Below are 17,181 nucleotides of genomic sequence, written 5' to 3' on the forward strand. Positions count from 1 at the left end.
CACATATCATGAAAGGTATCATGAAAGGCTTTGGGAGGAAAGATACTAGTATTGTTTGAGATTATATGAGGGAAAATTTGGTAACGTAGTAAGTTGATAAATATTTGAAGACAACTTGCGCAAAGGATGAAGGATTAAAAATTTAGAAAAACCATCTAATAATGTAAAAGTGGGTACATGAAAGGAGCCTCCCTGAAGATGATGATGATTCATAACCAATGAAATATGTTAAGTTTAAAGGTTCCACCTTTTCACTACAATACAATTCTGTTGCACAAAACTATGTCACAACATATTTATTATGGTACTGGCTTTGACACATTCTTAGTGTTATCATCAGCCAAGCTGATAAAGTGAGCAAGAAAACAAAATAAATACGACAAAAAACACACACACAGTACAAGAACATATATCAAGTATTCCACTTAAAAAATTTCTACATTAAAAAAAAAAAAAAAAATACAAAGTTTTAAAACATGAAACTTCTAGTTGTATTGGGTTAACAACGTAATAGTCCGCCTCTGTAGCATAACGGTTAGTACTATTAGCTGCCATCCTCGGGGACCCGGGTTCGATTCCTGGTATGTCAGAAATTTAAGATTGGCAGGAGGGCTGGTAAGTGGTTAAAATGGTACATGCAGTTCACCTCCCTTGGGGGTGTGCCTGAAAAGAGCTGCACCACCTCAGGATGAAGACACGAACAACATAATATTCTTGATTAATCTTTATGTGAAGATAAAAGTCACTCATTCTAATGCAGAGTTTTTGATTAAGTGTAAGTTAAAAAATAGAATAACATGTTAAAATCTTAATTACCTTGTTATAAAATACATTTCAAAGGAGAGAAGGAACTGTATAGTGTTTGTTGTTTAGCAGAGCCTTCTGAACTTTTGTTGTTCCGGCACATCAAGAGGTGGAAAGATATATACATGAAGGTCCTTTTGATACTGTATAGGACCAAGGTTCCTCAGTTCGAAGCGGAGTGTGAAGCCTAAAGAAAGAAGAAAGACCAACTACGCAAAATGCGTAAAGAGGCAAGAAAAAGAGGAAAAGAAAGACAGAAGGACTTAATATGATATGAGGCTTACCTTGTTCTGTGTGCCGTGAAGCTTGACGTATGGAGAGAAACTGAGAGTTGGAGCGTGTGGGTAAGCAAGGATGGGGCTAAGGCAGGAGTAGGGGGAAGAGGAGAGGGAACTAGGGAATAGGGATGAGGGGAAGGTGTTCAAGGTGGATCGGGGAGGGGGCGCTGCGGTGGGGGCAAATAGCATGAGAAGGTATTGTGTATGGATGAAAGATCAGAAGCAAGTTATTATTATTATTATTATTATTGGATTGTTCACTACCATTGCCAACAATATTCAAATCCAAATTCTGACTTCAAGGCGAGTGGAGCTATGGTTACTGCTAGTAAGATATAGTCATTTTATTGAAGAGGTTGCTTGGAATTTACTTCATATTCCTAAAACTGTATCACTTTATATCCAAGAAAATTTCTTAAAAGTCTTAATTTTTGCACTAGAGGTCACTGTAGTACCTTTTTCAAAACCATAATGTTGCTTCATTCGTCAATTAATCATCTGCATTTAGGGCTGTCACCCAGATGGCAGTTTCTCCATCAGTTGCTTACCTAGCCTTTTCTTAAAGATCCTCAAAGAACTTGGAAATTTATCGAACATTTCAATTCAAATTATTCTAATCCGTTACTCCTCGTTCTATAAATGAATATTTGCCCCAATTTGTCCTCTTGAATTTCAACTTTTTCTTCATATTATGATTTTTCTTACTTTTGAAAGTTCTGCTCAAGTTTATTCGTCTACTAATTTCTCTCCATGCCATCTTGGAACATACCACTTAGTCGAATACCTTGTCTCCTTTCTCTAAAATTTTTCCAGCCCAGAGTTTGCAACATCTTCGTAACACAACTCTTTCGTCGGAAATCATCCAGAACAAATCGTGCAGCTTCCTTTGGATCTCTTCCATTTCTTGTATTGGGTAGTCCTAGTGTGGCTCCCATCACTGGAATTACACTAATTCATGTCCTACCAAAGACTTAGGCCCTGTACGCCTTCTCCTTTACATCCTTACTACAACCCCCAAATAACATCGACGACTTTTATGGTTTTTGGAGACACCGAGGTGCCGGAATTTAGTCCCACAGTTCTTTTATGTGACTAAATCTACCAACACGAGGCTTACACATTTGAGCTCCTTCAAATACTACCGGACTGAGCTAGGATCGAACCTGCCAAGTTGGGGTCAGAAGGCCAGCGTTGTCTGAACCATTCAGCCCGGCTGTAAACTTTCTCAACAACCACGTTACTATAATTACCCCAATGAAGATCATTTCTCATATTAACACTGAGGCACGTACAGTGATCACCATGAGGTACTATCACCCCATCAAGACTCATTAAAACTGAGAGGCTTTTTGGGTAAACTTACAACCTGATTTTCCATCCCGTTTACCATCATATCACTGTCTAATTCCCCTTGCAATCGTTCACAATCCTGGAAATCATTTACTACTCTATACAGATCATCATCCGCAAATAGCCTTATCTGTGATTACAGTTCTTTACTCAAAAGAAAACAAAGGTCCAATAATACTGCCCTGTGAGACCCTAGCCTAAATCATTACAGGATCAGAAACTTTATCTACTCTAATTCTCAGAGTTGTATTTTCAGAAATTTAGCCACCCTTTTGTCTGGTACAACAGCCCTCATGTTCATCAGTAATCCTCCATGATTTACCCTGGCAAAAGCCTTGGACAGATCAATAGCAATACAGTCCATTTGCCATACTGAATCTAATATATCTTGCTGAAATCCTAGAAGTTGGGTCTCACTGGAATAACCTTCCCTAAACCTGAACTGCCTTCTATCAAACCAGTTAGTAATATTGCAAACATGTCTAATATAATCAGAAAGAATGCTTACACAGAGCTTATAGACAACACTGGTATGTAATTATCCGCTTTATGTTTATTGCCTTTTCACTTGTACACTGGGCTTATTATTGCAAATTTTCATTCATTTCGGGTCACTCATTCATGCAAACAGTAATCAAATATGTACTTGAGATATGGCACTATATCCCAACCCATAGCCTTTAATATATCCCCTAGAAATTGTATCAATCCCAGCTGCTTTTCTAGCTTTCAACTTTTGTATGTTTGTAAATGTATATTATCATATGCATTTCCAGTAATTTGCCAGTATTTGTTGCTTCCTCTGCCTGCACATTATTCTTATTTCCAACTACCTTTACATACTGCTGACTGAATACTTCTGCCTTACGAAGTCCTCACATATAAACTCCCATGGTTCATTAATGATCCCTGGAATGCCCTTCAAGGAACCAGTTTTTGCCTTGAAGTGTCTATACATATCCTTCCAATGCTCCCTAAAATTCATATGGCTATATTATGTTTGCCATCACGTTATCCTTAGCTGACTTTTTTGCTAGATTCAATTTCCTAGAAAGCTCCTTCAATCTCTCCTTATTCCTGCAATCATTCCTAACTCTATTTCTTTATAATCCGCACCTCCTTCTTAATCTATTTCCCTGTTATAATATAATGGGTTCTTACCATTCCTTAGCACTCTTTAAGGTACATACCTGCTTTCACACTCTTCAACAATTGCTTTAAACCCATACGATAAGCTGTTTACATTTTTTACCCTTTTTCATTGATCATAATATTTTAAGGCTTTCTTTGCCTTCTGAGCTATGTATTGTAACTACAGTAGTTAATAGGATTCAGGATTGAATTGATAAGTTTATTAAAACATGAACAATGAATGATATAAAAACCCTTTTATTGAAGTTTTCTTAAGTGATGGGTAAAAAGCTAGTAGTAACAAAATTAGATAACTTTACTGTGCAGAACTGAAACACTCATAGGTGAACTTGAACTTACTCAACATGGTCTGTTTTGTTATCAGTACACTTCTTCCTTCTACAGACAGGAGATAATCTGATCCACTCATCTTCACATACCGATAGCTATATGATGCCACAGCTTTCTTGTGCATATACTGGTACAAGAACATGTAAAATTCATTTTCGCCCATATTTTATGATCTCATTATTTCTATAAGCTGATATTCAAAGAATTCATTTCCCTGCCTGTTCTCATCTATTCTTGCATCCGTAAGAACACTGTATGATTACATAAAAATATCATGTATGCTATCAGCTTCATGGTACCAAAGAGTACATGATGCATGCCTATCATTCTCACAACAAAAATACCTAAAATGAAACATCACCACAAGAAAACTGAGTTGGCTGCCCAGCATGTCACAGTAAATGGACAGTTACATCACCTTTTAAATAGCAAACTCTGGAAGACTGATCTTATCGAGATGTTTAATCAGCCAGTTTCTTTCTTCCTCCCCCTGATTTCATATTATCACTGGCTTGAAATATTTTTATGGAAAGAGCCTTTTATCTCTTTCAGTGACCATTTCTGATCACATTATTGAAATCCCTGGAAGGGGCTCATCAAAAGCTGAGCTTTACCAACACTGCTTGAAACAGTGTGAGTCACAGTTCACTCAATAAGTGATACAGTACGGAGAGCATCCGAGTCATGGATTTCTAGGATGGCTACACTGCCATCATTGAAGTGAAAAGATATACCGCCATCTATAACTAGACCAGCATCAATACAACGGGATTTCACCTGTATGTAAGAGGCATAGCCACGAGGTTCAATACCTTTGGGGTTGGGCCATACATCAGTTGAGATGAGGTCACGGATAGTGTAGTACATCCGTTTGTCTTCTGAAACAATAGCACAAAGAAAAAATTAATAATACAAACTGTGGAAACTAAGCTATCTGAAGCTAACAGGGGAGGCAGAGGATGATGATGATGATGATGATGGTGAATAAGTAGGCTGAGTGAAAGGTGGAGTGGAGAAGAAGTACCTACCACAGAAAAGGGGCAATTTTATCACTCGATGTACGTTATTATGTCACAACATGTACATTACTCTGAATCTCTTAAACCAGACATGGTGCAACAAGAAGATGGGAATAATATATTTTTTTTCTCAGTAGACCTGAGATCACATGTTAACAAGAGGACTATATCATTAAAAATATTTGTTATCACAAGTGTTTTAGGCAATAAGTTTATAATCTAAGACTAATTATAGTTAATTTAGTTTACCTCCCCCCTCTCCTTCAAGGCATAAAAAGCGAAGCTTTTATGGTGTTGTGAATGTTTTAAGACTAATATGAGACGAATATGTTTTTATACTCTTTACTTATGTCACCTAAACATGCTATAGCTGATGATGTTTGGATACTAAACGAAATGGGAAAGAACCCCAGCGCTTCGAAGTGTATAGATCTTGGGTTCACTCCGGACCCAGTTTGAAACTGTCGCCAACCATAATGATTGAACACCGAAGGAGAGGGCCGTATAAGCCCGGCTGAATGCACAAACAACAGAGGCGTTACAAAGCGGCGCCTGGCACTGTGAGGGCGCTCACCAGCAGGCAGCCATCTATTGAATCCAGCTGAAGAAGAGGACACAGTGCGCAGGTGAATTGCTGAAGGAATCTCCCATGGAAGTAGAACAGTTGGCCCACAAGTCACAAGGTGGTTTTCCACCAGAATGACAGGTGGCTACCTACACCTCATCATTTTCATTCACCATTGGTCTGTATTTAAGACTGTCTCCCAGGTGGCAGATTCCCTATCAATTATTTACCTTGTCTTTGCTTAACACATTGGAGACAGACATACAGTATTTAAATGTGCTACCCTCCAGAAATCGCAGGATTTTTAATGGGTTTTGAAATTTCTTCACTGTTACGGTAAGCCATGATTATAACAACTGTTGGAATATTTAGAAAGATCACACTTTCTTCTACACAAATATGAGTTTTAATCATCATAATAATGCAGCAATTTTTAAATATAAATTTATGAAAATAAGTTTTACAAACAACAACAGCAAAAAATCTGATGCAGCTATGGATGCCAGTTTGGCTAATATTTTGAAACCTGTCTAATATTGTGGACACATCTACTGAAACACACTAATACAAATTCTAACCTAATTGGTCAATTGGCACCGGTATCCTTGTTTACAACCAGACATTTGCTTTGCCACTGTTCGTTGTTTGACGACAGGGTTGCATCGAGTTGCTGCAGGTTGTCATCTGTACATGGGAAACACCTACATTTTTAGGAAGCGGTATAAAAAAATATTATAGAACTCACTTCAGGAAGCGGTATAAAACTATGTTACACTTCATACCAATTTGAAATTAGCTCATTATCTACATTTACTTGTCTGAAGCGCCAGAGTCATCATGTTTACTTAGTGTGTAATTGTTATCCTCATTTCCAGAACTTGTGTCTTCCATAAGAACATCCATTATGGATTCGTTGTCGAAATTTCATTCACTTGAATTAGACATGCTACATATTCACAAGAATTACACAAACAAGCCTGCTTCTTGAACACACACACTTCCTGTCCGCACGTACCTTATGTACTTTCCCGCCCATTTCACAGCTGAGTCAACGATGACACAGCCCCAAGTTATGTAAGAACATGGCTGTGTTATAAATGCCTTGAAAGAAGAGCTCCCGACTTATGCTCATTTTATGCTTATAGAAGCATTCAACAGTATCCTAGTGAAGTCACAGCTCGCTGAAACGGCAGCTACTACTTTTTTAGGTATAGTGAAAACGTGCCCGTAGATTCTCCAAGCTCTGCCAGCAGCAATGAAATAGCACACCCATAGTTTCTACGAGCGGCACTTCAAATATGTTAAATGATTTCAAAGAAGTTGAAACAATATTTAACATCCCCTTTGGTAAATTATTCCAATCGATAATCCCCGTTCCTACAAAATATTTGCCTCAATTTGTCCTCTTGAAATCCAACTTTATCTACATCTTTCATAGTTAAAAAACAACTTCATTCAAGATTATTCGCTACTAATGTTATTTTAAGTCATCTCTCCACTGACAATTTACAACAGAGCACTTAGTCCAGCTGCTTGTCTCCTTACTCCTACGTCTTCCCAGCCCATCGACAGGCTTCGCAATGCCAAGGTCTACCACACCTGGTGCTCGTTGGTGAGCATTGCCTTAAGGATGCCATCATCATCGCCCTGAGGATGGAAACGTCAAAGACATGGTCATTGGAGAGGGCATGAGCTGTCCGAGGTGAAGAGAACCTGGAGGTCTGTTTGTCACCACTGGAGAGACGCTTGCTGACACTTGGACACCAAGGCTCCAGAGGAATCATCTGCTGGCAATGTGACGAACAAGGCCATTTGAGGAAAGACTGCTGGTAGGAGGCAACCCCAGGAGCCAACAAGAAGAGGTGATTGTTGGTGCAGTCATTACCATCCCTTCGTTTCCACTAAATGTAATAACTGAGGGGAGCGACGACAGCCTCATCGTGGATGGGTGGGTTGGAGACAAGCCATGCCGCGTCACATTAGACACAGGGAGGCATTTACTGTTGCCAGGCAGGGCATTGCCAAGGGAAGCTAGAGAGGGAGCCGAACCACCTTTATGTGCTCCAGATGGCTTCAGGAGACAACATTCCGGCCCTGAAAGAGGTGCTACTGTTCGCTAAAATTGAGAAGATGTGTGGTTTTTCATTTGATCGAGTATTTCATGTGAAATCATTGCTTTTACTCGCGCCATTCCTACCGACGTCATTGTAGTGACCTATGTTCATTTCAGTTGGGAAAGCCACTAAGACAGTCTTTCTGAGGATGTAAAAAGGCAGGTGGAGAGTGAATGTCTGCCGTTATAATGCAATTCCCCAACCTGATTGTGACTGATGGTAGGCAAATGTGCCTACCATTACAATGAAAATTCCCTAACGCAGTCTTCATATGAGAAAAGAAGTTTGGTGAAAATTTATAATGTCCAATAATTTATAATGTCCAATAACGGACCATTTATACTGGTGATTTCTCCGTCGCGTTTCTATGGTAACGTTAAGAGCTATGCAATTTAATACTGTCTTGCTCACAACGTGTATTCTACCTAACCTACAATTCTGTATACAATGTAGAATACCGGAGCGAAGCACGGGTACATCAGCTAGTACCAAATACTGTTGTACGCAGAACATTTTTTTTGAAATTATCGAGCTCCCGCACTGGCTTCTTCCTCTTAGGGTTTTTCCCTGGCAACCTGCAGCACTGCATTCTTTTTATTTCCGTAGCTAGTTTTATTCTCTGCACTGTTTGCAGGCTGATAGCACACGCGAGTGCTGTCTTCTTTTGACGCGTGGCAACATGGCGTTCCTCACCTTCCCCGCCTCTGAACGCCTGCTGCTGCAAGCTTACAAAATACAAATACACTCTAAATACTATTTCCCTCACCTTTCGATACAATACTTGTCTTTGTGCTCTTCCTGGATCCATCATACACATGCAAATAATTCCCTAAATTCGTTGATTATGATATATACAAATAAAACTCTAAACATTCACTCGTGACCTGCACAAACAGGCACTTCTTACTGAAATTATTCTATTGGCTCTGCGGAAAACACGTCATACTACAAAGCGCGCAAATGTTACTGCGAACCCTCTTCAAACCGCCTTCCCGGCTGCGTTCTACTCTAGAATCCTCTCCTAAATTACTTACAAGTTTGTCACACTCCACGTCTAAAACACTTCTCACAAGGGGTCTCTTTTTACTGGACAGTAACACGACCGGTGGTAGATAATTCTTTTCGTGCAATGTAAACACTTGAAATAGACACACCGGCGAAATCTGATGCTGTTTTGCGATACAGTAAAACTTTGTTAAGTCCTTGTAATACAGAAATTGGACTTCAATTTACGTGATTTCGAATTAACAGCCATCTTGTAATTCAGAAATGCCAACCCACGCCAATTTTTGTGTATTCTGCTTTTCCGCATACTGCCTGCTACGTGATATTGTGGTGCTGCTTAAACCGCTGAATAGAAAAGGATTACGATTTCACTATTTTCAACTACGAAACACACTACAGACACACCGAAGTGAGTGAAAGTGTGGAAAGCTACCCTTGTACGTTCCGGAAGATGCGTTCTATCATGACGCGGAGAAATTTTGAGTTTAAATTACTCTGCAAAATACGGTTCTATTAAAAAAAAAATGTAAAATCAGTTTCGTATAAAAATCTGAATTATTTTCTGTTTAAATATGACATACGGGGACAGTTTTCTTCCACCTATGGTTGCACAAAGCATAACTGTACACTCAGCATCGAAAGCTAGGTGAGCCAGGAGTGTGTTGGCAACCTGGACGCAAATAAAACCCGCATCCCAATTTCGTGCCTCAATTTTTTTAAAAATATGCAGGGATTATTCGCGTAAATACGGTAGTTGGTATTATAAATTTACTCATTCAGAACAAATGTTTCAGGTTCCCTATGGGAATCAACATCTTTATCATCAGTTAATTCAGAAACGAAGGGCAGAATGAATTTTGTGTTTGGCATTCAACATGTACTCAAATCAGGAGCTGACCGAAGTGCACTTCATGTATGGTACGGCTAACGGCAATGCATAAAATTCTTTCAAAAATAAAATTTACTATGTCCACCTATTCTTGAAAGAATTTTACTTATTGTTATCTTCAATACGGAACAGATATAAGTTACTTGTAACGGCAATGCTTCCTTGGCTAGGAGAGGTACCCATAGTGAAGATGTCCAGATCAGAAGACATCTGAAGTCTCCATTGCTGTCTGTGCGCTCTTGGGATGTTTACATCTCCTGGTTTGGATAGGGGGTGACCAAAATCTACAACTGCAGATGTAGAGGAGGAGATTCTGGATTAAGCGCATGTAACTCTGGCTATCAGCACACGAAGGTTAGCGTTGCAAGTGAATGTTCCTCATATGATTATCTGGAGACTGATGCAAGAGCAACAGTTGTATCCTTAACATTTGCAATGTGTACAGGGCCCGTCACCAGCAGATTACCTTGCACAAGTTATGCTCTTCTAGTGGTTCTTGTAACAGTGTGCTACAAATCAGAATTTTTCTGCCTTAGTATTAATTACAGATACAGCACAGTTCACACGAGATCGCATTACAAACTTCCACAATCAGCATGGAATTATTCCATCTTATCACCAAGTGCAGTTCTCCCTCAACATGTGGACCGGTATCATTGGTGATCAGTTAGTTGGATCCCACGTACTTGTAAACAGAATTACAGGGCAGGCGTACACAAACTTCCTGGAAAACACCATATCTAGTACGCCTTTTCAGTGACGCCTAGGCCATTTATGACAGCTGTTGGCAGAGCTGGAGAGGATCAAACCAGCCTTCGGGCTGAATACCCAACATACATAATGTTTATGAAGACACTCCACTGATCATTCATCAACAAGCTCACCTCTTGCATGATGGTGCTCCTGTACACTTCAGTCGTATGGCTTGCCGGTACTTGGATTGAATGTTTTCTGATCAATGGATAAGTGGAGGTGGCCCAAATGCTTGATCTCCCCACTCACCTGATTTTAAACCCTCAAGATTTCTACTTTTGGGGCCATGTAAAATCATTGGTGTATTTATCTACAGAGCCTGACATAAAATCTAATTGTGGCAGGTTGTGAGGAAATAGGCAATACCCCTGGCATTTGGGATTGTGTTTGCAGGGCCATGAGACATCGATGCGAGGCCGGCATTCAAGGAGGAGGTGGACATTTTGAACATCCATCTGAAAATCTACGGCAGGAAATTTTTTTCCAGTGAATATCACTGTTTTGAAGCCTATAACTCAGAAACCAAGCATTTTCCGGACACATGTTGTAATGAACTTATCTTACTGTCTACATATGGGGAATAAATACCTGATATTATGCCCTCTATTTTTGAAGCACCCTGTATACAATTTTGTAGTATTTTCTTACTCTGCCAAATATGGTAACGAAAATAATTACTAACCTGGACTGAAGACCAAACAGTCATTAAAACACTTGGTAATGCGATGTGCTTCAGAGGCATCTAATGTTTTCCCCAACAAGTTTGCTATTTCAGCCACAGTCTGATGTGTGATCTGATTGATGCTTGTATGCCAGGAAGTGGAGCCAGTTCCAGTACAGATACATAATCCTGAACTCTTCACTTTAGAGCGTATCTTACCATCAACATTCAATTCAAAATACGACACACGTGCTGACAAATTCTCACCAATGAACACCTGCAACAACATAGATCAACAAATAAGGAAAATTCTATATGGGTTTAAAGAAATTATGCACTAGTTTTTACAATCTAGAAATGAAACTATATTTGAGGAGTAGTTTAATCCTTTAAGTGTTATCAGTATATACCGTATATACACAAATAATTCCCGCACCATGGTTTTTGGAAAGGAAATTTTGAAAAAAGAAAATAATTGTATAGCTGTGAGCTGTGGATGTGACACCTGGGCTCTAGGCTGCTGTGATATGAAGAAACTAGATTGTTTCCATCATCAGAAGCCCAGATCCGTTACGAACATCAAATAGGACAGAACATAACAGTTCTTGAGAGAGCAAATGTGAACAGTATAGACGCTAGTATCATAGGTCACCAACTCAGGTGGATTGGGCATGTGCACTGTATGAAGAACGAGAAGCTTCCTTGATGAACCCTGTATAGAGAACTTAGTCTGAAGTGCTATAAAAATCAACTCAAGAAGACCTTCAGGAGCACAGACATTAATCCATGTACTTGGTGTGCCATTGCAGAAAATAGTACTCGCTGGCGCACAACCACTTCAGCTGCTGTTGCACATTAGAATGTGAACAACTAAGACAAAAGAGAAACAGATGATGTTAACACTAGCAAGAGTTACAAACAGTGCAAATCTAGAAGGCAGTGGCAGAATCAAGTGATTTTTGTGTCCTGTCTCCTTCACGTACTAAATAATACTGACTTAAAAAGACACTTGATATTATGGAGTGACAATTGCACAGCACAGAATAAAAACAGGATGATGATCTTCCTTTTTGTTTATCTTGTGTCTCTTGCAGTCTTCGACATCACTAAACAGAAGTCTTAGTATCTGGCCACAGCTACTTGCTGTACGATAGGCACTTCACCTTGATTGAAAAGAGGAAGAGGTTGTGCAAGGCATTTGTACCTAAAGACCTACATGATATCATAAGATCTGCTAACAAATTTGAAGTTGTTGACTTAACTGAACAAAATATGTTCATCAATATTCAGTTCACTGCTGATTCCTTGACAACAACAAAACATTTGCAGATCTCAAAGGTAACAATGTTACGCTTCTCAGCATGGAATCCCAGAGTCATAGGAGTGAAATATACCTTTAGTGAATTGGAAACTTGGAAAAATGTTAATGTTCTAAAAAAGGGAGTGAAGGTTTCCGACATCAGAAATGTAATATTCAACGGAACTGAAGGGCAAAGAGTACTTAGCAAAGAAAGAAAAGAAGACTTGTTATCAATGATACCATATTTGGATGAAAACTACAGACCATTCTATGAGAACTTATGTCATACTTATGTGGACTGATTTGTTTCTGAGTTTCTTTCAAGTAACCTTTTGGTACTAAGACTGAAACTACCTTTGGCACTTTGCTGATGTCTTAGTAAAAGAGTAGCTATCTTTAGTATTTCTGATTTTAACAATTTGTACTACTTATGTGACATGCAATATCATTAATTCAACATCAAAATCTAGCTCAAATTGTCCTTGTATTTAGTGTACACTATATTAAATATTAAAATTTGAAAAGAAAACTCCTGGGATATATTTTTTTAAATATAACTCCTAAACAAAGTTTTGGCACTTAGCAGGTTTTTGGGTTACACTCTTCAATGAGAGTATGACCTGGAATAACATACAGTCTACTTACTATAGTACTGTTTCTCGGTGGGCCATGTAGCAAACAAAGTGAAGCAAGTCAGAGAAAAATGTATCTTTGGGAACCTTAAAAGTGGATTTGCTGCTTAAATGGTTAGTTCTATTTTAAAATGAAGCCTACTAGGTGTATTTAAAATTCAATTTCCTATGGAAAAAAGGTCATAATGCATTTTCTTCCTAACAATTTGCCAAAAACACATGCTTGTGTGTTTTGGTGCATGTTTTACTCAATGAAAACCAAAATAATGAGAAAACTGTTAGTCTTGGTAGGAAAGAAGAATAGGTACAGGATTTATAATTATAGTACAATTCCTATAAAAATGTTAATATGAATTTTTTTTGTAACTTTAATTAGGAGGGGGCTGAATGGATAATGAGCCTACCATGCCATACGTTCATAGCGTTATGTATTTTTAGAGTTAATGTAATTCTGCTACAGGATACAAGATTGTATGATGCCTGTTCTGTTTTGTGCGCCAGTACTGTGTTGAACAGATGAATTGTTATTTTCCATTTTTTCACAACACTTATATTTACTTCCTTGTGTAATTGTAATTTAATGGTTTTAATCCGCAATGATTTAACTGTGCTTGAAAAATTGGTATTTAGTACGTCATGAATAGGGACAACTCGATTACCAACAAATGTAAATGTTATAGTTTTCATAGTTCAGAAAAATACATGAACCACACATATACACTACTGAAAATGTTATTAATCTTTCCGAAGTACTGTCCACAAACTCTCCACATAGTGGATTTCATACATTTGTATCCTATCCAGTATGCTCAAATTTCCTTTTTTTGAAAGCTGGAAAAGCTATGACTGCACAAGCAAATTCTTGGGTAGATCTCGGTTATGATATACTAACAATTTGTTGGTTGTTTTGATCCACCTTTTCAATACAAATTAGTTTGTGTTGCTAGGTCGTAATGTTACAACACTAATTTACCGGGACATGTTTCGCTTTATTCACAAGCGTCATCAGCCTATACAATTGTCTCAAGGTTTGTCATATTTGGATTGTTGTTACAAATTTCATTACATTGAATGTAAATCTAATTACAGTGATAACAATATTTAAAACATAGGAATAATATACACATTAAAAATTATGACAATATGATTTGCTATGTTAAAATGGAGTAACTCTTAATTCTAAAACACATTGACGTCCAAAACACAGTTTTTACAATTTGAAAATTTGGCTAAAAATTGTTTGCAATGTTAAAATAAAATTGATTCAACTATAATTTGGCATTAAAATTTGAGTCATAAATATAAGTACTGGATGTTAATATATAGGAGCCATAGTTTCAAAAGTGCATTGGGGTTTCTAGAATACAGTAACATGTCAGTATTGAGAATTTTAGTTAAGAATTGTGCTCTCTAAATAATGTTATTTAAAAAGACTAATTTTGCATCATGCGTGATTACAGTCATGATGATAATCTAGAATTGAAGTCTTGGGTTCATTGGAGAATGGCTTCTAGATTTGATGAGGCTTGCTGCTGCAGTTTGGCAATTTGATCAGAGGAAGTATTGACATATTTAATTCTTGTTTGTAGCGACCAGACTCTCCGTTGGAAGTTGTTTCAATGTAAGTTATGGTTAAAAGGGGCTTCAATCCAAATTTTGAGTATCTGATTTTGTTTTTTTTGAGATATAGAATGGAAGAATCTGGAACAAATGGAAATTAAGTAATATTGTGTGTGTGTGTTGTGCTTGTAATGTGAGTGTTGATGTTGCATTATCACTTACCCCTTTGTCTGCTGCAACAGAATCTTGTAGACCTTACTGTGTTACTGTGACTATTGTCTGTTGTGGTTCTACTCCTTGTGTTGTACGTATGAGAGAGCTGTTGTGAAGGCCGGGTAGGGGGTTGAGTGGAAGAGATGTTGGGCGGGGCGTTAGCTATTGACGTGCTATGTGGTAGGGAATTCTTATCTGTTGTCGAGGTGGGGGTAGAGGACGATCCTGCAGGCGGGGCGTTAAGCTTTGGCGTGTTATGTGGGAGGGATTTTTTTGCGTTGCCGAAATGGTTTCAGTTGTGAGTGTATTTAGATTGAATATTTTAAAGAATTTGCTTTTATCTGATTTGAGGTTTCGTAATAATGTTGGCAACTGCTCTATTAACGGACTTTTTATTTCGACCGCGTCATTCAAGTTTTTTCCTTAATTAAAGTATTGATCCAAATAAATATATATGTTTTCAAACTCTGTCATTAGCTTCCCCTTTTCGATTCTTTTGAATATTGTAACGTCTTTGTCTATTGAGGTGTAATGATGGCCGGTTTCTTTCATACGTTTACTTATTGCGGAGTATTTATTGTGTTTTAAGGCGTTAAAATGTTCCATGTATCTGGTTAGGAAACTGCGTCCAGTTTGGCCAACATATGAAGATTTACACTGTGCGCACGTTAGTCTGTATATTCCGGAGCCTTGAAATTTGTTATTATAGGCATTTACTGTGTTATGGTTAAAAAATAAATTTTTGTTAGTGTTATATGTTTTAAAGGCTATTTGTATATCCTGTTTTTTGAGTGGGTTTGCTATTTGGTGAATCTTTGAACTGGTGTAAGTGAAGGTTGCGTATTTTGATTTTTTAGTCTTTTCCGGTGTGAGGTTTGTGGCTATTTTGAGCTTTACTTTGTTGATGATTCGATTTACTATGTCTGCTTTATATCCATTGGCTAGTGCTAGTTCTTTTATAAAGTTTATTTCTTTTGTAAAATTCGCGGGTGATAAGGGTATTTTGTAGGCTCTGTAGACCATACTGAAAAAGGTTGCTTGTTTGTGGGATTTGGGGTGGAGTGAGTCATTTCTTATTGTTATTGGCGTGTGTGTTGGTTTTCTGTATATATATTAGATTTACATTCAATGTAATGAAATTTGTAACAACAATCCAAATATGACAAACCTTGAGACAATTGTATAGGCTGATGATGCTTGTGAATAAAGCGAAACATGTCCCGGTAAATTAGTGTTGTAACATTACGACCTAGCAACACAAACTAATTTGTATTGAAAAGGTGGATCAGAACAACCAACAAATTGTTAGTATATCATAGCATAGTTCAATACGGGTCTAAACATGAGATTAGTTACATGTAATAAATAGATCTCGGTTGTCGTAACTACCAATCATATTACCATTGGATCGGAAGAAAAATTTATTGGTTGGGATAGTGCACAAATGTATGATAGATATTTTTGCTTGGATGTACACATTCATTATATATGATTATATCTATGTAAAATGAAACAATATCATAAACTGTCATGAAGACAGATTACTCTATTAGCTTTATCAGATATCTACGAGTATATTTTTATCAAGTTTCACAGCTTCAAGTGTCATAAATAACATGATGAATCTGCATGTAGGAAAAATTTACCTCATTCAAGGCAAGAACAGGGAGTACTCTAACATTTGCTTGGGAAACTGAATGGGCTGCCTCAATCTTTTGCTGTTCAGTGATGCAGTCAAAGTACCTATGAGAAAGTATCAGAAGCACTTCATTAGAGGTGTGGGCATAAGTCAGTAACTAAGAAGAGACTCAAATTACATGCAATATACCTGTGTTGTGGCTCCAACAGCTCCTGCTCATGCAGCTCAACAGGTGGGTAAAAAATATCATTACCACAAAGAGTGATCCGGATACGACTTCGGAATTTCCAGTTGAACTCTCCCTGTAACATCACAAGTCTATCTGAAGAGTAACTCAATGAATAATGAACCTACCATTCTACAGATGCAAAATCAAAGTGATTTTATTTATTAATGATTAAAGTCAGGAAGTATACACAAAAAGACAAACATATCTCAGGCCAACAATAATAAAAACAGTGCGTATATGCTTTAATGAAATACATATATTTAGCTATGGAAGAGCAAAAATAATGTAGGCCTCATTTTGGTAATACTGGAAGTAATGCTATGAAGTCCTGTCCCATGGTTGTCTTTGCACACTCCCACTTAACTAATCTGGTGAAAGCCAGCTCACTTTCATTTTATTCATTCATAAACACGGCTGAAATGGATATACATTTAGAGCATGTAATGGATATGCTGAATGGGGGGAAAAAAAACAGGCCCAATGAGGACCCCCAGATGTATGGATTCCTAACAACGGTCAGAATACTAACCTCGCTCTCATGAATGCTCTGCTGATCAAAACTCACGAGTAGGCTACCTTATTTCATGCATAGCAAGCATCACTTCAGAAATCCCCAAGGCTTATGTACTTGTGACTTTTGACAAAGCTGAAAAGCACTGTGTCATTACTGGTGTTAATGACCTCACCA

The 17,181-nt window shown here is 37.9% G+C and overlaps 1 protein-coding gene across 1 annotated transcript in view; it reads right to left on the reverse strand.

Moving 5' to 3' along the window:
- Window positions 1-3,801: 3,801 nt before the first annotated feature.
- Window positions 3,802-17,181, reverse strand: part of Nadk2 (NAD kinase 2, mitochondrial) — a 100,460-nt gene continuing 87,080 nt past the window's right edge. The window contains exons 4-7 of the mRNA XM_067147595.2: window positions 16,454-16,566; window positions 16,272-16,368; window positions 10,942-11,197; window positions 3,802-4,792 (exon numbers count right to left, since the gene is read on the reverse strand). Coding sequence (XP_067003696.1) covers window positions 4,560-4,792; window positions 10,942-11,197; window positions 16,272-16,368; window positions 16,454-16,566 — 699 coding nt within the window. The 3' untranslated portion in view covers window positions 3,802-4,559. The remainder of the gene's footprint in view (window positions 4,793-10,941; window positions 11,198-16,271; window positions 16,369-16,453; window positions 16,567-17,181) is intronic.

This window comes from Anabrus simplex, chromosome 5, assembly GCF_040414725.1.
Source record: "Anabrus simplex isolate iqAnaSimp1 chromosome 5, ASM4041472v1, whole genome shotgun sequence".
Classification (NCBI taxonomy): domain Eukaryota; kingdom Metazoa; phylum Arthropoda; class Insecta; order Orthoptera; family Tettigoniidae; genus Anabrus; species Anabrus simplex.